We start from the raw sequence: 20,741 nt of genomic DNA, 5'->3' as shown, positions 1-20,741 counted from the left end.
CCCTTGATCATATGAGTGGCCCTCCTCTGGACCCTCTCCATGCTGTCCACATCCCTCTTGAAGTGCGGCACCCAGAACTGGACGCAGTACTCCAGCTGCAGCCTGACCAGTGCCCGATAGAGGGGGAGGATCACCTCCTTGGACCTGCACTAATCAGGCTACACTAACTGTAACTGAAGACAGAATTTGGCCCAGTCTGGGAAGTGCAAATGCTTTTTTATCAGTCAATCCCTGTGCATCACTGTGAGCTTGTAAAGTGCTATTACAGTCATTAGCAGTATTGGCAGACTGTGGTCCAAGGTTGCTACACTGAATCCAGGCAGCGAAATGAGAAGGTATTTTTAATGGCCAGTCTGAGTTAGGAATCAATGAAAATGTTACCCAGCCATGACTAAACCTCCAGCAGTCAGGCTGCTATAAAGGAGCTTCGTGCTAGTTACATAGATGATTTATGTCTTTGCATGCTGAAATGTCTCAGGAACAAAGAATGTTGCTGCTTGGACACACATTAATCACAGTTATTGGCTCAGTGTCCGGTTAAATTATTGATTTTTTATAATCACCTAAAGCAACGAAAAGATAATTTCTACCCTTTTTCTCAGTTGTGTGCACAGATGTCTTGAGCCAAGTACAATAATAGGAGGATCCTTAAACTCCTAATCATTATATTTACTTTTCAAAACAGTTTGTGTCCTCATAGTGCCATGTGTGCTAGGTTAGTGCAACTACTAGTTTGAGAACAGAATAATGAAGTGGTTTGCTCATAGTCACAAAAAAAGCCCATAACAGAGCCAGAATCAGAACTCAGTGACTTATCCAATATCTGCTGAAGTCAGAGCGAAAGCTTCCCTGTTATACCCTTATCTAATATCTGTTGATGTCAAAGAGTGAAAGCCTCCAGGTCATGCCCTTAGCCCCAGGAAAAGGCTGCCTCTCCAAATATGGTATTGCAGCATCCTCAAGACACCAGGCAGGCTGCCTCAACCCATTTATTTGCCATCTAGATAGCTAGATAAGAATACAGCACAGGCAGTTTTCAATACAACCAGGAAGGTATATCTTTTTTAGGAATGTGGAGCAGTCTGGAAAAAAAGGTTTAAGTTCACATTACGGGGAGGGCAGGGGGGAAGCTAATTTGAGATGTTTCATGTGATTATGGTTCTATAAATACAGTATAGGGAAATCTTCACTTCCACACTGAAAATAAATCTGGGATCATTTAATTTGCATAGCACAGCATTTCTCCCCAACATCTCGAAAATTAGATTTGCAAGAAGGATCCAGTTTTAGTTTGTTTTATTAAAAGGACTCACAAGATACTGCATTAATATTCATAACTCAATACATATTTATTAGTGGGCACTGTTTGCAGGTGTGTTCTGGTGTTCGCTTCTACAGGTAGAATCCCTAAAGAGAAGCAGTTTTTAAATACATGGTAGTGGTCCAAACTGTTCTAACAACTCCAGTAGAAATTTGAAATAGTGTGGCACTATATATGTGGCATATATAGTGCTACACTATATATAAATCGCACGTGTGTGTGTGTGTGTGTGTGTGTGTGTGTGTGTGTGTGTGTGTGTGTGTGTGTGTGTGTGTGTGTGTGTGTAGTGAATTTGGAATAGTCTGGCACTATGTATATGTATAGTGCTACACTATTCCAAATTCAGACTCAGACAGGAAATAGCTGATTGCCTGACAAAATAGCACTACATATATTTCAGGGGTATATATAGTGCCATTTTGTCAAGTGATCAGTTATTTCCTGTATAGTGAAATCATTCCCCAAATCACTAAGAACAGCTAAGTCTTGCATGACCCTCAACACACTTTTTCAGCCCTCTGATCGTACTGAAGAACTTCAAATGTAGCTTTCCCAATGGAGACAAGTTTGGTAGGGTGACAACTAACCTGTCTCCAAAGAACTACTTACTTTGAAAGGAATGATAAGGACTAAAGGAAGCCAAAATAGTACAAAACTAATAGTAATAACACTATGTTGCCTGCCTGTAGTGTCTTTCTTTGGCCATCTCTAAAGACCTTTACAACCATTCATTGATGTTATACCTCCCCTCTGAAAGGGTATTATAGCCTCACCTTATAGGCAAGAAAAATGAAATTACTAAGTGATTTGCCCAAGATCATGATTCATCAGTGGCATCAGAGCTGAACACATGCTCTCCTGAAGGGCCATCAACCACCTCAGTTCTATGTACAATCCTTGCACCTTCAACATACCTCACATCTGGAGCTGCCCAAATTCTGTCAAGCTAGTTTGAAACAAAAGGCAACTCCTGCCACTGCACTGATATCACAGAAACTTGGCTATACCTTGGAAACCCACCTGTATTTTTATCCTTGCATGTAAGGACAGTTTCCTGCAGTCCTGGCTTGGGCAAAATGCCCACTGACTGCATAGGAACTTCAAGTGTTGTATTCACCTTTGAGCAAGGAACAAGATGACTAGCATGACATTAGTATGGATAAGAGTGCTGGGTTAGGGACAAGAGGCTTCAGTTTCTTAAGCGGTGGGTAAAAATTGGGCATGCACATGTACTTGAATACATATAGGGGGAATAGTCTAACTGACAGTTTATTGGCCAGCACAGCATATATTGTAGGAATCAAGTACAACTGTAAATCAGTTGCCAAGAGCAGATTCAGTAATGAAAAGTTCAATCTCAGATTTTCATATTCAAATATCCCATGTGGAGAAATCCTTCCAAACAATTTTAAAGCTGCTTCACTTTGGTACAGTTTCTATTCAACCTACTGTCTAAGTAGAGTTAGATGTGTTGTTCCACCCTACTCAAGCCCCTGAAATAATGTCAACGCACCTAATTCTGTAACATGCCATGAGATGAACCTTAAGATCAAGTCACAAAAGGCAGCGAAGAGGAGGAGACTGTATCCACTTTTTTGTATTAACAGTTTTTTAGGGTCTTGAGCAGAATGGAACAGGATTGCACTTAGGTGGCTAATACTCTATGTTGGATCTGACCCTTATATTTTCAACTGCCCTAAATCACAGTGACCAGCAGGTTTAGGTAGCTGAAGACAGTCTGATTGTTTCCAGTTCCATAGACATGGGTCAGGCTATCTTAAGCCACCGGACACTGGGTGTACACTATAGCTATAACCAGCTTTGGAAGCTGAACTGGTGTTAGACTCAGTGGGCATGTGTCTACACCTTCATTAATGTGAAGTAGTTACTGCACATTTAGTTTCATACTTGCTTAATGAAGTACTAACTAAATGTGCAGTAACTACAGCTCCTGTGCAGTAGTGCCGGCACATGGTTTTTTTGTGATGCTAACTACGCAGTAGTATGCTGGTCAAAAATATGCTAATACGCTACTGCACAGTGTTATTAGACTGCTGCGCAGTAAGCGTTTTGTGTAGACTTGCCCAGTTAGACTCTTTCTCCCACACATGCCCAGTATATAGTCCCCATTTACAAGAAGGGGAGAAAGGAGGACCCCGGCAATTTTGGGTCAGTCAGTCTTACCTCGGTCCTTGGGAAGACCTTCGAGAAAATTATCAAGGAGCACATCTGCCAGGGCCCAGCAGTGGAGGTAATGCTCATAGGCAACCAACATGGGTTCATTGAGGGCAGGGCCTGCCAGACTAACTTGGTTTCGTTTTATGATCAGGTCACCCTGGAACAGGGTGTCAGGGCAGATATCGTCTTCCTGGATTTTAAGAAAGTCTTTGACACGGTTTCCCACCACATTCTCTTAAAAAAACTAGGTGACTGTGGCATTGATGCCTACACAGTCAGATGGGTCACAAACTAGCTAGATGGTCGCACCCAGAGAGTGGTGGTGGATGGGTCGTTTCCAACCTGGAGGGAAGTGGGCGGTGGAGTCCCCCAGGGCTCAGTCCTGGGGCCTGCACTGTTCAACATCTTTATCAGCAATCTGGATGTGGGGGTGGAAAGCACGCTGTCCAGATTCGCTGACGACACCAGGATGTGGGGCGAGGTGGGCACACTGGAGGGGAGGGACAGAATCCGGCTAGACCTAGACAGGTTACAGAGGTGGGGAGATGAGAATAGGATGGAGTTCAACGCAGACAAGTGCAAGGGGCTGCATCTAGGGAGAAGGAACCAGCAACACACCTATACGTTGGGGAACACCCTTCTTGTCAACACAGTGGCAGAAAGGGGTCTTGGAGTCATTGTTGACTCCAGGATGAATGCAAGCCACCAATGCAAGGAAGCGATCAGTAAGGCTAACCACACCTTATCGTGTATCTACAGATGCATCACAACCAGGTCCAGGGAGGAGATCCTCCCCCTCTATGCGGTGCTGGTCAGGTCACAGCTGGAGTACTGCGTCCAGTTTTGGGCACTGCTCTTCAGGAGGGATGTGGACAGCATCGAGAGGGTCCAAAGGAGGGCAGCAGGGCAGGCCCTACGAAGAGGGGCTGAAGGGTCTGAATCTATTCAGCCTCCACAAGAGAAGGCTGAGAGGGGATCTGGTGGCCATTTATAAACTCACCGGGGGGACCAGCGGGAATTGAGGGAAGAATAACAGCCACAAATTGTTAGAGAGAAGGTTCAGGCTGGACATCAGGAGACACTGCTTTACAGTTAGGGCTGCCAGGCTTTGGGACAGGCTCCCAAGGGAGGTGGTGCTCTCCCCTACCCTGGGTTCTTCAAAAGGAGGCTGGACAGATATTTGGCTGGGGTGATATGACCCCAGCACCCATTCCTGCCCGGGGCAGGGGGTCAGACCTGATGATCTGTTTAGGTCACTTCCGACCCTAAGCACTATGATACTATGATACGATACGCACGTGCCCAATTTGGTCCACCCCTAAAGAAACTGAAGCCTCTTGTCTCTAACACAGCTGCATTATTATTAGAGAAATGCACCATGACTTTCCCTACAGAATAAGTTTCAAAGTGGTGGGGTGGGGGTGGGTGCTAGTATGGACCATGACCTGGGGCACCTAAGCTATTCCACAGAATCAGCAAACCAGTTCACAGGTTATAGGCATGAAAGCATGCAAGTGCCAAGTGTGCTTAGCCTCTTCTCTATAAGGCAGCATATTCCAGGTACTGGAAGAAACAGGGATGGGCTGCTGTCTTGATGATCTCTGAAGGATCCAGGCACCTCTGAGGCCCAGGCTACTGCTTTAGTTTGGGATTCTTTTTTTTTCTCCCCTCCCCTGAATTTTGTGCTGGTGAAAAAGGACCAAACTGTCTGTCCTGTCTTCTCCTTATCCACAACGCAAGTGTTGCATGGAGATGGCAGTGCCTCAAGCCTGCCCATACTGTTCCACCAGTGCATGTGTCTTAATAGTCAGTGTCCTAGAGACACCCCCTCTAGAAGTGGGAAGGCAGCTCATGGTTTGGTTATACTGAGGCAGCGAGTCCCAGGGAGCACAAGGACGAGCATGCCCCACCCAAATCCGCTGCTGTCTCCACACTGATTTCCACCAGTTGAGACTGTGTTGGGTTCACTCCCAGACCCACTAGAGACCAGCAGCTGAAAAGCAGGTGCTGGGAATGAGTCCAGAATAGCTTCACTGGTGAACCTCTGACTCTGGAGTGTGTCAGTGGACATGGGTGGGCGGCACGTGCTCTTCCGAACATGCCACTGCCATAGGATAGACAAGCCAGGCTGACTTCATCCTTATTGTGCTTTGCCAGCTCCCATCAAAGGTGGCAACTAAGTCCATTGCCATGTGGGCATTTGTCCAATGGGAACTGGACTGAGACCAACCCACCCAATTCACACAGACTACCAGACACCTCCCAAATGGAAACCATTTCTGTTTCGTTCATATCCTGATCTCCACCAAACTGGAAAGGGAAACGATGAGAGCCAACCTTCTCCCATGCCCATTCACTCTGCCTCCAGAGCCATCAGCCAGTGTGGAGCCTGGACCCAGAAAGCATCTTCATGGCTCCCAGGGTGCGAAGGCAGGTACCTACACCTCTAGGGAGTGGATCTGTAGGCAGATCTACAGACCTGCATGAAACTACAGTTGCGGACCTTGCCACAGCACCCAAGAGTAGCAGAGCTGGGTGGTGACTAGAAATGCTTTCTCTTTCAGAAGGGCACCTTAGTGCCAGCTGTGAGGTGTGTTTTGAGGACTTTATTGTTAGAGAATGTAACAGCAATGAAATCAAGCCAATGGAGATATGTTCTCTAAACAAAGAAAAGATCAGGTGTTACTGTAGGGGAAATGAAGAATAAACAGGGAAGTAACAGTCCTTCATGTGAAGGGCAAATAGCAACAGACGGACATGCAAGAAAGAGCCTGGGGAAAGAAATGAAGGCAAGGAGCATCTGGAGGAGACAGAGAAACATCTTGATCCTTTTCAGGAGGTTACAGAGCATGGAAATGCATTTGGGCTGAAATAGGTTTCTAAAGGGGTGGCATGAAGGCCTGGGGAACCTCTTCATGCTTTTTTTTGGTGACCTGAATCTTTGGTACAAGATGTTAAGTCACTGCTCTCTGTCTCCCAATTGGCTACACTAGCAGAGGAAAGGTTATATCTGTGCAGGACAGTTAGTCTCCTTCAAAGCACCTCCACACAACTTCCTTCCAAGGTGGCCACCATGGCTTTTCTACCACCCCATCAGGCAGGGGCTGCATATAAGCAACAATGGCAAGCCAAGTTCTTCCCCCTTCTCCCTACCCTTTCCCCCTCCAATCTGGGATACTTTTGCTCAGCAAGGATCCCACATCAGGCTGAACCCCATGAGCTGATGCAGTCTTGGCCTCTTGCTGCTCCAATGCCTCCATGCCATGCACTTGCTGCTCCAATGCCTCCATGCCAACAGGCACATGTAACTCTAAGGCAATTATTTGGGCCCATGGGCCACATAGGGAGTTTTGCTGTGCTGCTGTGGCCTGGATCAGCACCCTCTCTGCCTCCTATGCAACAGCTCACCAAAACTCCCTATGTGGGATGGGGCCACAGGCGGGAGGGGAGTGGTGTTGCGGAGCAGGATGGGCATGTGAAGCTGAGATCACGGGACAGGGTTGGAGAGTAGTCACAGCACAAGACTATCATGGGGCAGAGCTATGACTCACTGTCTGCACACCCCTGCAATGGGCACGGGCATGCAGGGGGTGGATCACGGCTCTGCCCTGGGCCCCAGCCCTGCACTGACGCTGCCCCAAAATTCCAGCTCCAGCCCCAGATGCAGCTCCCCACCCGCCTCAGCCCCATCCCATCTGCCTGGCCGTGCACCCTGCCTGCACAGGTCAGGCCAGTCTCCAGAGACCTCGGGATCACGGGGTAGTGACAACATGGGGCTGAGGCAGAGCCATGATCTCCTTCCTGCACAACCCTGCCCGTGGAAACCACGTCCCTCACAGGGCCATGCGGACAGCGGTTTGTGGCTCTGCCCCAGGCCCAACCCCGTACTATCACCACCCCAATATCCCAGGGGCTCTCCAGCCCTGCCCACCCATCTCACTCCTGGACACTGCTCTCCGCCCACCCATGGCCCTATCCCAGCCACTCAGTCAAGTGCCCTGCCCATGCATGCCCTGCTCCCGATGGCAGGTGTAGGGCAGAGAGGCCAGGGTGCCTGGGCAGCAGGGCTGGGTCCAGCAGTGGAAGCCAGAAGTAGCCACCACCAGTGCAGCTGCTGGGAAGCAGAGTCTAGCTACCGCACCACCCCAGCCCTGCTGCATGCCCAGGCTGCCCCTCGCACCTGGGCTGGGCAGGACTGAGAGACCCGCCATAGGCGGGACAAAATCCCTCGGCAGGCTGTATTTTGCCCACCCCTGCTCTAAGATGAACCTTCATGTGGCACTTGAGAGACTAAAATTCAGTGGCTCAGTTGCCTGAGCTGAGGTTGTGCTGCATGGTGACTTATACCATTAGAGCAAGTTAAACCTGATTATCCCCAGGCAGCCATTACCATTGAAGCAAGTCAGAACGTGATAGCTTTCATAGGCAGGACCTTTCATTCACCGACAGGGAGCCAAAAGTATTCCCTTGTCATGGGGGAAGCCTTCACGCTCAAGACATTTAGACTTCCCTAAGATACTAAGGCCCCAAGTGCTGACTGAGCTGGGATTTCACCCAGTGAATGCGCAGCAGGGAAAATCAGGCAGTGACAAAAAGATACTGAGCACACCCTAACGGGCCTGTCTGATGAAATGAGCTTGGGCTCACAAAAGCTTATACTATACATCTCTGATGTAGTTAGTCTACATCATGGGTAGGCAACCCCCGGCACGTGTGCCAGAGCGTGGCACGCAAGTGCATTTTGCTTTGCACATGCATCCTGGGGAAGGGGCCAGTGCTGCACCGTCACAAGGATTGAGCCCCTCACGGCTCCCCTGCCATTTGCCCCTGGCATGCGAACATCTTGCAAGTTGAGGTTGCGGGTGTTTTTGGCACTACCCAAAACATTGCTGACCCCTGGTCTAAAAGGCAGGGTACAAATTTACCCTGCCTTCTGCCTGACTTGAGACTAACATGGCCAGCTCCCTTCCAGGTATTTATCATTTTCAATTTCTGTGATTCTATGTAGGCTGGTAAAACCCTCCTGAGAACAGGATAAACCCATTGCTCAGTAGCAGAACAGCTTTCAGAGCTGAGCATTTGCTCAGCCACTACTTCACAGTGGACAAAGGCTGAATCTTCTTTACACTCATGTAAATCCAGAGTGACTTCTGTGCATTTCCACTGGTATAAGTAAGCCTGGAGCCTGGTCTGAGCTGTTGCTGGGGGATAAGGAGTTAATTTATGTAGTGCCTTTCTCATGGGAAAACAGATGGTGCCAGAGTCACAGATTCCATCGGCCACGTGTTAGGTATCATATTATTATAATGGAAGGTAGGGTCACCATAAGCAAAGCTCATCTCCTCTAGTGTGCACCAGCGCAGGGAGGTTTTTCCACGCAGGTTAATGAGTCAGTGAGAACAAGCACTGCGTATACCATGATGCTCAGCCTCTTTACCTGCATCAAATACAAATGCACCATCATTTCCAAAAGGTAACTGGACCAAACCATGGGGCACACAGCAACCGTTTAATTGCCAAACCAAGATGCAGCCACCACCATCACCACACGCTGTACAGCAATCACAAGAACAACAATAGTCAGGAGGTTCATCCTTCCAAATGATAAGTCAGGCTCAACATTCATCAGGCAAACAAGTCTGGTCACATCATTAAGAGAGTCATCGGTTAATGAAAACAGGTCCCACAAGTGATTATGTTAAGTGCAAGGAGGAAGCTAGTCTAAATAGCTCAGATGAAAACTCATGCAAATCTGTAACACTTACAGCAGAGTCCCACAGTGTTTACATAGAGAAAAGAAAAGAATAAACTGTTAGGGAAAAGCATTTGGAGGAAAAAGGAACATTGTTTCAGAGGTCAGAAATCTTCTGCAAAGTTTCACCACCGCTGTCTCTAACATCCATGGTTCAACTGTAGTCTATTAAACCTAAACAGATGTTTTAACGTCCTGTTGTTAAAATGCCCATGCAGTAAAAATACTGATTTTCTATACACGATATTGTGGCCCTGGAATCAGCCAAGGTAACTACAGAAATGCTTTAAAAGTCTACAGAAACTCAGAAGTCTTAATTCAGAATGGCTGTACTCACATTTTTGTTCTCACAAAGCAACTTGTCAAATCTGGCCCAAAAGTGAAGCATTGTCACATTAAAAAAAATAATCCCTACAGCCAACAGAACATCTCCATAGTGCTCTTTAGGTTCCCCTGAAAATAGTTGAAGCAAAACAAATGAATATTGCTCTGTGGGCAAGCAGAAGAGCAGCCGTAAGTCAAACTGAATAGGAACACGGGAAACTCTAAGCTGTTTCACGTCTTAACTCAGAGAAACACCAGCGTCAGGAGCACACCTAGTGAAAAGTCAATTAGATGTTTTCAACTGTTTCCATTTCAATAATCTCAGGTGCAATTTGTAACATGCTACAAATGTGGAGATGTCTTTGCAACATACTGGTACATGGCTTATCTAAATTACACTTTTAAGCAAATGTCCCCTTAAGAGCACTGCTCAACTGTATCCCCAAAGCCCTAACACAGCTAATCATGCATACCCTGTTCTCCCTGCCTTGTGAGGATTAAATCCAGACACACACAGGGAGAGGTACACCAGTATTTTACTGGACCAGAAACCAGCTTTACACTGCACATCTCCTTGTGTATAATTGACTGAGCCTGCCAGCCAACGTTGAAATTCGGCAGTATACTTGAGCTGCAGGTTTAAAGGGACACGCCATGGCAGTAGGCACCACTGTGAAAGACAATCTGCAGCTCCATTCATCACAAACATCTTTAAACCTGTCTTGTCCTGGTTCCACATCAGCAGGGATCCAGGTTTTCCATTTCCCAGGGAAAAATGGAGAAAAACGCAAATTTTTCACTTTAACAGAGAAACACACGGATTTTGCCTTTTTGCAAAGAGCTCCCAGCAGGCTGCCAGAGTTCCAGCCTGCAAGGGGCTGGGGGGAGAGGGAAGAGGGCGGTCAGGCAGGGGCAAGATGTGCATGTATATACACATGGCCCCAGGCAGCCTGGAGAGCAGCCCCTGCAGGTAAGTGAGGGTGGGAGGGATTGAGGCCCCCACAGGGAGGGAGGGAACTGGGGCCAAGGCGGGAACATGTGGCTGCAGGGCCCCGGCAGGAGCGGGATGGCACCGTCAGACTGAACAGGAACATGGGAAATTCTAAGCTGTTTCATGTCTTAACTCAGAGAAGTCGTGGGCGGCTTGTCCAGGGGGCGGGCAGCTCCCTGTTGCTGCACACACTCCCACAGGGGCAGGGGGGACCATGCCACCCGATCTTTGCAGGGGGCGGGTGCAGGTTGCCTGCTGCAGGCTTGGTCTCCCTGCCCTGCTGCTCTCCCCTGGGGCCTCCATAGCACAGCAGGCAGGATCCTGTGTGGTAGGGCAGGGCAGAGCAGGGCAGGGGAGCTTATTGCCACTATGAGCCCTACATCGCCCTGGCAATGTACCCCTGCCTGCCCCGTGCAGTGACACGGGGTTGTGCCCCTTGCTGCTGTGGGGTGGGCAGGGGACACATTGCCAGGGCAGCGCGGAGCTTGCAGCAGCTGGGAGCTTCCCCAGCCAGCCCCACTCTGCCTGCTGCAGTGGGTCACACCAGCAGGGCTGGGGGGCTGTGGGTGGGGAGTGAGGGGCACCAGCAGAGCCGGGGGCTGTGGTGAGGAGTGAGGGGCCTGGATCTGCGTTCTGTGGTTGAAGAGGGCAGGGGGAACTCTGATTTTCCATGATAAAAAACCCCAAATCAACTACCAAAATGTATACGTATTTAGAATTTATTTTATTATAGTGACTGAGCTACTGGTAGTCTTCCAAATTCCTTTAAAATTGTAAATATATCCATAAAACATTGTGTTCAACTGATACCTACATATATCGTGGCATTTCATTTTAACTGAGGATTTGGGGGGTTTTATCAGAGAATTTGCAATTTTTTTTTATCAAACCAGGATCCCTGCAGAGCAGTAACTTTACTGCTAAATACCCTTCCTCCAAAGCACAAAGTTTGCTATTGCGATGGTTCTCCCATGTACAACGCATTGGTTCTCTGTGCTTATTCTCTGTACAGACACCGAAGCCACCCTTCTCTCATCGGTTCCTGATATGGGCTTTTACGGGAGCATCTGACAGAGGCCTGGCTGAACTGAGAACATTAAATAAGGAAATTGTTATTTTAATGCAAATTCCAAGGCAAGTTGTTTAGTATCACATCGGTGCTCGTGCATTCACCAGGCACAGCCAACAACTGAGAGACAAGCTTGAACAAGGATGTTAACTTAAATCCTGCTGAACATCCCAGGAAAGAAGAGAAGTTATGATTTTAGTGTATCTGCATTCCTTAGTTTTACGCTCCGATCTTTCAGAAGGGCCTGAACATAACAGAAGTAAATCAAAGACTTGTTTAAAAGCTCTGGGAATAAGCCTTGCCAGAAACAGCCTTTCACTGTACCAGAGAAGAGCTGAGACAGGACCTGCCAAGGAGACGCACTGGAGTGTGTGCAGAGGAACCCACCGACAAAGGCCTTGGGGTCAGTTAAATTGTTCAGTGCAAAGGAGGATGAATGTCCTGATTTCTTTCAATGCCTCGCAGTGGGTGGAGTGCGAGGCCGGTGAGAGCAAGCCGCCTGTGCATAATGAAGCTGTGCTGGGAAACCAACAACTTTAGTATAAGAGAGCCTCCCCGGAGCTTGACAGTGATAAATCTACTTGCTCTGCAGAGTGATCTCACTGCTGCTCAGCCTGGTCTTTCTCTGAGACAGTCGAGTGTTGTGGATAAAGAAAACACAGAAAACAAATCCCAACCAACCACACACCAGTGCCCGACAGCTGGACTCCCAGCTACAGGGATGGGATTTTGCCCTAAATGCTTTGGCTTGTGACTTCATCCCCTGCCTTATTATCATCAGAAAGGCCTGTTTCCTGGAGTAGGCAGTGCAGTGAGAGCAGCAGTGTCCAAGCATTACGCAGGGAGCAGGAGCAGCAAACTGGTGTTCTCCCAGGGCTGGGTTTTAATAAACACCACGGGAGCCGGTTGGCACAATTCAGCTGGTGGTAAAAACAACTGAGACTTACCCATGCTGGCACTCAGGTCCCTGCTCTCAGTGATGCACCTGCACCATGGCTTTAAAATGGTCTTTCACCTTCCTAGTGCAGACCAGGATGCGTGTCCACTTGTGCAAACTAGACAGTCCTCCCTTGAGGAAGAGACTGTACAGATTTCTGTGACAAAGGGCTGAACACAATGCTTGTGCTCAAAGGATGCAGTGTAAGAGCATGGGATGACCTCAGTGTCTCCCAGCCAGGTTGATTTTCTCCAGGCCTATTTCACAGCTGAGAAAATATGCTAAATTGAGCCAGGAACCAGTCCCCTGAATGAGCAAAGCTGCCCTCACAAAAGAGCAGCCAAAATGGCAAATCACTGTCTGCAAGTACATGAATGCAGCCATTACCTTGGAGACAGAAAGGGTAGCTTGTGAATGGAGGCTGAATGAGTATGCTGCAAGATAAGGCTTCTGCGTGTTCTCCTGGCCGGGCGCCTAGTGACTGGAGTTATGCCGAAATGCTTATTTCTCATAAGGAAAAGCAAATCGTAAAACCAGTGTATAAAAATGAAGATAGGCCACCCACAGAACCTGGGGGCTGTTTTGGAAATGCTACCAGGCTTGCTACCATGAACAGCTATGTTAATTGACTCGATAAGATTAACTCATGGTAGTGAGCACTGTGTATAAGAGTCTGGGAGCTTTTTATGGTAACCCTTGCAGGCTCAAATCAGCCAAGTCAACATGTCGAGGGTAAAACAGGAAAGTGAAGAGGGGTGGAAATGGTTCAGGAGCCTTTTGGTTTTTTGCACCGCTTTAAACTGACCCTATTTTCCTGCACTGTTGTGCACTTGCTGCAAAATGGGATAGAGTCTGAGGCCAGATAGGGAAAAAGACAGGAATGCTCCTGCCTAAACCCAAGGGCCAACTAGATAACCCAGCGGTGGGCAAAATGCAGCCCGCAGGCCAGATGCGGCTCACCAGGTCCTTCTATCTGGCCTGCAGGGCCCCTAAAAGATTTAGAAAATTAATATTTATCTGCCCCTGGCTGCCTGTCATGTGGCCCTCGATGGCTTGCCAAAACTCAGTAAGTAGCCCTCTGTCCGAAATAAATGCCCATCCCTGAGATAACCCTTCCAGCCCTGCTCTCCTATGAGCCCATGACCAGGAGGCAAAGGGGAAGTAACTGGGCATTTATGCTGGCCTGAGACGAGACACGAGAGAGCCCACGGGCCTGCACAAGGCAGGGGTGCAATGCTCCCAAATCAGAATGACCACAGCACTGGTGCTGCATGGGGGCCAATGGCTGCACCAGAGCCAGGCAGGGGGGAACCAGGCCCACAGGCTGTGTGTGAAGAGACTCAGCATGTGGGAGGAGATGACGAGAGGGACGGGATTACCACACCCCTGTGAATCTCAGATGGCTAAGTATCCAAACCTTTCAAGTGAATGAAAAGCTCAAAAGGAGCAGTGCAGGGTAGATCCGATCTGGGAACATCTTGCATCACCCAGAACCTCAGTTGCTGCCGATGAAAATCCCCAGGAAACATCCCCAATGTCCCCTCCTTCATTCCTGGCCTTTCCAATATGCCCAACAACTGAGGTAATGATGCACCCCTCACTCTGCTGGCAAACCGATTTAATGGACACAATGCTAACTCAGTGCAGACAACCAGCCCTTCAGCTATACTCCAGCATTGCTGCCTCTGGACCGGTGGCAGGGACAGCGGGACACTTTCCATGACTCGTCCTAGACTAAGCTGGGGATTCCATACAACGTCTTCTGCCCTTGCCAATGCTTGTCGCTGGGTTGCCTTTACTGGGCTTCCCCAATTCACTCTGCTTCATCATTAATGCAAAGGCCCAGCCGGCATCAGAGAAATCAGAACTGGTGTATGCCCATGGATGTGCTCCCATCAGCACAAACCCACTGTGTAGACACACTGTACCAATGGAAAATGGGATTTTGACTGGTGCAGCATTTGCCAAGGGCTAGGCCTATGTTGCAGTGTGTGTCTATGTCAGGGTGGCTACATCAGTATAACAACAGAGGTGCAAAACTCCCTAGTAAAGAAGAGCCTGCAGTCAAATTGCACAGAACACAACACGCGTGTGCAGCGCGGGTCAGGGAGGGGACGGGAATGACCCATTGCAGTTCACGCACACGAACTCCACGCTCAAAGCACAGCCTGGCCATGCGGTGTTTACAGCTGCACACACATTCCTTCTCCACCCCCTTATCCTTATTTCCACTCTGTTAGGGAAAACAGTGAGTAATAATAGCAGCAACGAAGATCGTAGCCATGATCGCAAAGGCTGTGGGGATTTCAGAGCCCAGGGAAGCCAGCACTCACCTCTGAGGATTCGGCACATGGAACAACACGAGCAAACTGAAAGAGGATCAATCAATCAATCGATCATGCCACATCTACAGGAGCCCTCAGAAGCACAGGACATTTCCTTCCTCACATTGTGCAGTCACGAATCATGAATCAAGCCCCATGTGAGAGAAGAGAGTTATGATTCCCCAAGCAAGGGACACAGACCCAGAGATGTTAAGTGACTTGCCCAAGGCTACTCCACTACTGATTAATGGTGCTACGATTCAGTAGAGGAGTTCCTGGTCCTCCAGGATTTAGCCAACACTGCCCTCTTGCAAGTCTTTAACACGGTCTGTGAGGCAGAAAAGGCAATGACACACTGTAGGGCTCACGTCTACAATTATCTATTTTTCACAATAGATATAAAGAGGAGCTTTGTTACCAGCATTCACTTAGCCATTCGCTCAGCTTCCGAGCATGACATGAGAATGATCAGGACTCGCGCATCAGACACATGCAGTGTCAAAATCTCTGTCATGTGAGGACACAAAGGGCTGTATTGCAGCAGAGTTCCCCTGGGGATGAAGCTGGTCCGGGGAATAGTATCCCTACAGCTTAGGACTTTCACCTGCTGGAGCGGGGCATCTGTCCTTTAAACCACCCAGGAACTTGTTTCCAGCATTTCTTTGTTTCCTTGTACTGCAGCCCCTTTGCCTCACTCCAGATGAAGCACACAGGACTCCAGAAGGAAATGGCTTTTGGAGAGCTCGGCTTGATCCCCAGAGCACTCTGATCAGTCCTGCTCCCCTTACAGTGTAAATCAGATTCACTTCATTGGCCTCAGTCTCAGTGTAAAACCAACGTAACGCACAGATGCAGGAGAATCAGTGAAGTCCAGCATGGAGTTTGCTCCTGATTGCACACAGAAAGTGCTCAGTGCTTCTGCTCATATGTTGCAAGAGCAGAACTGGTCACAAAGGTATTTGGAAGCGTGCTGTTGAAACTCTTTCCATTTGAATGAAAACTGAAATTTCATTTATGTTTCCAAAATCCTCCACCGCACCCCCAGAACCACCTTTTATCTGAGTCTACCCCCGGTGCCAGTGTTGACAGGAGATCCACTGGCTAAAGACAGCTAGAGAGAGAAATGACTAGTCAGCCATGGAAGGCTGGATTTCTAAATCAAGTAACACAGTTGGCTAGGAAGCTTCCCTTACATTTCCACTGCATTATACCCACTAGCCCATGCCATGGCCTTGAACTCAGAGCCTCAGACTACCTGGTGCAGCCACTAATTCCAGTCTGTTACCTCCTCAGCTGAGCACTGCGGTGGACATAAGTGGGCCTAGCCACCCACCCACTCCCTTCAATCAGAGTGCTCACCCAGGATCAGCTGGCCCTTTATCCCTTCCTATAAAAACCTCTGATCTGGATGAGGAAGTGTCCGGGCAACAAGATTTATTCTTGTATTTAGGCTGCCTTGCTCTTGGCTTGGGCCTCTACCAGCTCCCCAGTGGATTCTCTGGCTAGCCAACCTAGCTTGCCAGCAGACCCCAAATCTGGTCTGACTCTGACTCCCTGATCCAACCCTGGTTTGACCTCTCAGATGCCTGACCCAGCTGCCTCCTGACCCTGTGCTCTGCCTGACCCTCTGGCTCTCTGACTCGGTTCTCCAGACACATCTTCTGGCTTCCTGGCTCCCCTGTACTCAGACTCTGCACCCACCCCTCGCATCTTGGTTGCTTCTTCTGACTAGGTGATCCCCAACCTGGCTGTCCGTGAACTGGCATGATGCACACGGCCTCCACAGCTTTTGGCAGTCCCCAGTGATTTCAGTGTGAGTTAAGTCTGAGTAGAGAGTTGGGGTGTAAGGGCACAGACAAACTGGAATGTTACAGAGCACTACATCCCAACAGAAAGGGCAAAATCAGACAAAAAGCACTCTGTCTGCACAGTGACATGAGTGTGTATAATGGTTCATGCTGAGAGAAAATGCATGTGTATACTGTGTATACCTTTACTGCATGCATACCGGGATGTGTCTGCATGAACTGTGCTGTGAGCATGGATGTGCAGCAGCCTGTGGGGTGTGTATGCCCATGCGCATTGTTTGTATGTGGCATGGGCGATGGTACGTAGGGGGAGGAAGGAGAGTGGGACATTTGTGCTGATATGACGTTTCAGTGCTCTGGCCATCTGTGCACAGATAAAGGTTGTGGTACAGAGGGCTCCATTTAAAGGCACTGAGACAGCTGGAGTGAGTGCAACACAGCAGCTGTCCCAAGTGCCTGCTCAGCAGATTGCCACAGCTCTGGGAAGCCCAGCCCATGGAGGAGAAGAAGGAGCTCGTGTCTTACTGAAGATGGCTCTGCAAGTTACTCTCATTAGCCTGGCATGACAGTCACAGACACCAGCTTCTCCATACGCCTTCTGTGCCAAGCATGGGGTTTGCTTCAGGAATCACATGCCAGGGGAACACACACCCTTCACATGTTCATAATAACAAGACAGGACATAAAAAGATCTGCCTCATTACATGCTAAGGACAGCATGTATGTAACCAGCTACCAGCCTGAGCCATTGATGTCAGTGCTCTTGGACTTCAAGCAGGCTGCAAGTGAGGGAAAACTATAGGTCTGGCTCCTGCTGATCTTTAAAGCTGTCCATGGTCCATTTTGGATGGGGCGGTATATTAACTCCAATGTCCTCATCAATTTCCAGCTCAGGGTTAGCCTATACATCACAATGCTGGACTGCATAGACTTGTCCTGTGAGCTAGCTCAGCTACCAGAAGCAGTAAAGATGCATTAGTAATTAGCCCTGGGCAAAGTGCTGCACTCAGCTCTACTGCTTCCAAAACCTGAGCTGGCTTGGGGGCGCTCTCCACACGACAGTGCCTTGTGCTGGGTGGACACTCCTCACACAGCTGCACTCTGCCTCCTTATACTCCCCTTCTTAAAAAATGTTGTGTAGCAAGAGACTGGGGTAGAAAGGCAGCCAGCTTCAACCACAGAGCTGACTGCATTTCAGTGCTCAGGGAATGATCCTTCCCAAGTAGTCTATAAATCCTCAGGAATCATGAAGGCTGCAAAAGTCTGCACGGAGACAGCCCCAATCGTGCGCTCAGCGGCACCCATATTACCAGGGTAGAACTGGCACCTAGTTACCATTAAGGAGCTATTCTCCCCTTGACGTGACTCTGTCCCTCCCTCTAAGGCTAATGACAATACAGGCCTGTACTGAGTGGAGAAAAAAAACTCTTGGGCACTTGTGCTTCACTGGTGATCGTATGACAGAAATCAATGGAGCCTTCAGGAACGTGATAACGTCACTTGTCTCAGTAGCCCGTGCATATGTAAGGTCACTCCTTTCAGTAGCCCTTGTCCCAAGTCTGGGCTCCCTATAGAAAGGAGCAACACTATAGCACAGACCTCCCACCCAGCACATGCGCTGCATTCCCGAAACAGTGGGCTGCAGCTGCTGCTGCAGTGTCTGGCCTGGCAGTCTGTAAAATGGTCAAAGGCGGACTGGCCACTCCCATCCCTCTCCGATAACAGTCAGCAATGTCAGAAAGCTGACAGATGCCCTTTTACAGGGATCTGCCCAGCTAATATTGTATTCATTCAAAGGGGCTATGAGAATCTCAAAATCGTTGACTGTGTCCAGCAGGGCAAAACACAACCCGCCTGGCCACTCAGATCTGGCAGTAGCACAGCCTTCCCCACCATAAAACAAACAGGGCAAGTGCCCAATCCTGACAAATCCCACTTCCCTAGGCCAGCCCTTCTGTAAGTCACCGTTCCTTGTCTCCAACAGCCAGGAGGATGCAGTGGGTTCCCTGTTCTTGCCCTGGCTTCCTGACTAGACAGGCCTGTAAAGCTCACCATGCTGGGCTCTACACACAGCAGGAGTTTTACCTGCAACCACTCCCCAGGGCTTCCAGTTTTCAAAGATGCCAGCCAAAGCTGAACACTCAAACCCTGCCAGCTGGCAAACAGGCAGGCAGTTATTGTTATTGATCGTCTGTATGAATGAGGGATCTATAGGCAGCTGTCATCTCAGGGTCTGATTTTGCAAAAACATCTGTGAAAAAATGCTTCACTAATCAGCCCTGTTCAGTGATTTCAGGGAGGCCTATAGCTCCTCACCAGTCCAGTGGCTGAACTGTCTTGTTACTGTATGTTGTGAGTGTGGAGCGATATGTGGCTGCACTGACCCTGACATGGCAGAAGTTAACAAACTGGGACACTCTGACCCATTACCTCTTTTGTGGAGCCTTGTACAGTACTTCCTGCCTCAACATCCAGCCAGCTGCTATGGCCAGCCAGTACGTAAACCAACCCTATCCTCCTTCCCATAGCCAGAGTCACAATCAGAGCAGGAGCCAACAGAGGCTGTAACCTCCCTACTCCCCTACATGGCAGCATAAGGGCTATGGCAATGTAGCTCCAAGCGTTCAGGGGATTGGGCCACCAACAGCTTTACAACCCACAGCAGCCACCTGGTTACTAAAGCCCAACTGAGCTGGTTTTTATACATGGCAGGCCTTGTCAGTGATGCAGGACCTTAAAATATGCCTCTGAGATGTTCCAGAGTTGACTACACTTTAGTGGAGGCAGTGATGACGAATGCAAAGCAGATATACACTAAACGCTTATGTGACATAGGAGACTTAGGCTCCGAAGCACCTAAGCAGCTTGTGAATCAAAATGAAACTTCAAGTACATTCAAAACTTTCACGCTACAGTTTTAACTCCCCTGTCAAATCCTGGCACTAAGCGTCAACTTCCCCAGCCATCAGCCCCCACCAGACACCACTGTCAGCAATTTGTCCCAGAGCCATAAATAATCCTGCCCCAGAACTGTGTTAACCTGCATTTGTAATCCCCCTGCCAGTGCACGCTTCTAGCTCCACTTCGCCTGATCCCAGAGTCTGTGAATTAATTACAGCCCTCAGCTCAGCTGTAGCTCAGCCTTTGATGCTATTGCCTGATGCTGCCATTGCCTCACCCAGGTACCAGGGCTAGGGGCAGACATTACACAGACCAAGCTGCTGTAGTGCAACGCTGCTCTGTGAACCCCAGCTGGCAACATCCCTCCTTCTCCCTGTACCATTGCTTCCACCATCCCATGTGGCTAGCCAGCGAACAGAGAAGAAAACACAAGACACAAATCCGCAGAGCCTTACCTGAGCTGCCAGCGCTTTCCGACGCACTCCTGGATGGCTTGGGCTGACTCTGTTTGCTGCTTGTCCGTACAGTGACTGAGGGAGGAGGAACAGTGCTGCTGCTGTCCCCACGAATAGTGGAGAGATCCTGCATACTAAAGCTCCTCAGTCTCTCAGAAAGGGCTCCCTGCCCCTGGGTAAACAAGGATGCAAACAAGACAAGAGAAGTTAGATTCCCCAGCAGGATGGACTTTGTAAGCCCCATCCTCCGGGCAAGAGGAAGGGAGGCAGCAAGAGGAATGTCCCGAAAGGTAACCTAGAAAGGCAGGGAAATGGGTTGCTTAAACTTTTGCTTTTTCTGTTTGCTTTGCTTTTAGAGTAAGTAGATGGGGAAGGTCTGGCTGTCAGACCGTTGTTGGAGAACTTCCTGGATGATCAAAGGAGTGTGCAGGGAGCTTAGAAAAAATTACATTTGTGATTACTCGAGGGGTCTGATTCTAATCCTGCATATACCAAAGTGCATTAGGAGTAATGCCACTGCTGTCAATGGAGTGACACTGGCATAAAACTGGGCTGAAAACTGAATAAAGCAAGCAGCATCAATCCTGATAGCATCTCTTTAGCATGCAGGCTTACACTGGAATAGTAAAGAATAGTGTAGCCATTCAAAAGGGGCCTTTACTTAAGCTTTCCCTTTACCAA

At 48.8% G+C, this 20,741-nt stretch overlaps 1 protein-coding gene across 3 annotated transcripts in view; it reads right to left on the bottom strand.

Annotated features, from left to right (window-relative positions):
* The window catches only part of REEP1 (receptor accessory protein 1), a 117,018-nt gene that overhangs the window by 12,517 nt on the left and 83,760 nt on the right, over positions 1–20,741 (bottom strand). For 2 of the 3 annotated variants that reach the window (XM_019526172.1, XM_019526173.1), the window contains 2 exons: positions 20,061–20,232; positions 14,661–14,941 (listed from right to left, as the gene is read on the bottom strand). In XM_019526172.1, the coding sequence (XP_019381717.1) occupies positions 14,676–14,941; positions 20,061–20,232 (438 nt within the window). In that variant the 3' untranslated portion in view covers positions 14,661–14,675. Of the gene's footprint in view, positions 1–14,660; positions 14,942–20,060; positions 20,233–20,741 lie in introns of those variants that run through there. The other variant, XM_019526174.1, reaches the window with a different exon arrangement.

The sequence above is a fragment of the Gavialis gangeticus genome, unplaced genomic scaffold (genome assembly GCF_001723915.1).
Source record: "Gavialis gangeticus isolate Ggan-Ray unplaced genomic scaffold, GavGan_comp1, whole genome shotgun sequence".
In the NCBI taxonomy this organism is placed as follows: domain Eukaryota; kingdom Metazoa; phylum Chordata; order Crocodylia; family Gavialidae; genus Gavialis; species Gavialis gangeticus.
This window is presented reverse-complemented; position numbering and strand designations above follow the sequence as displayed.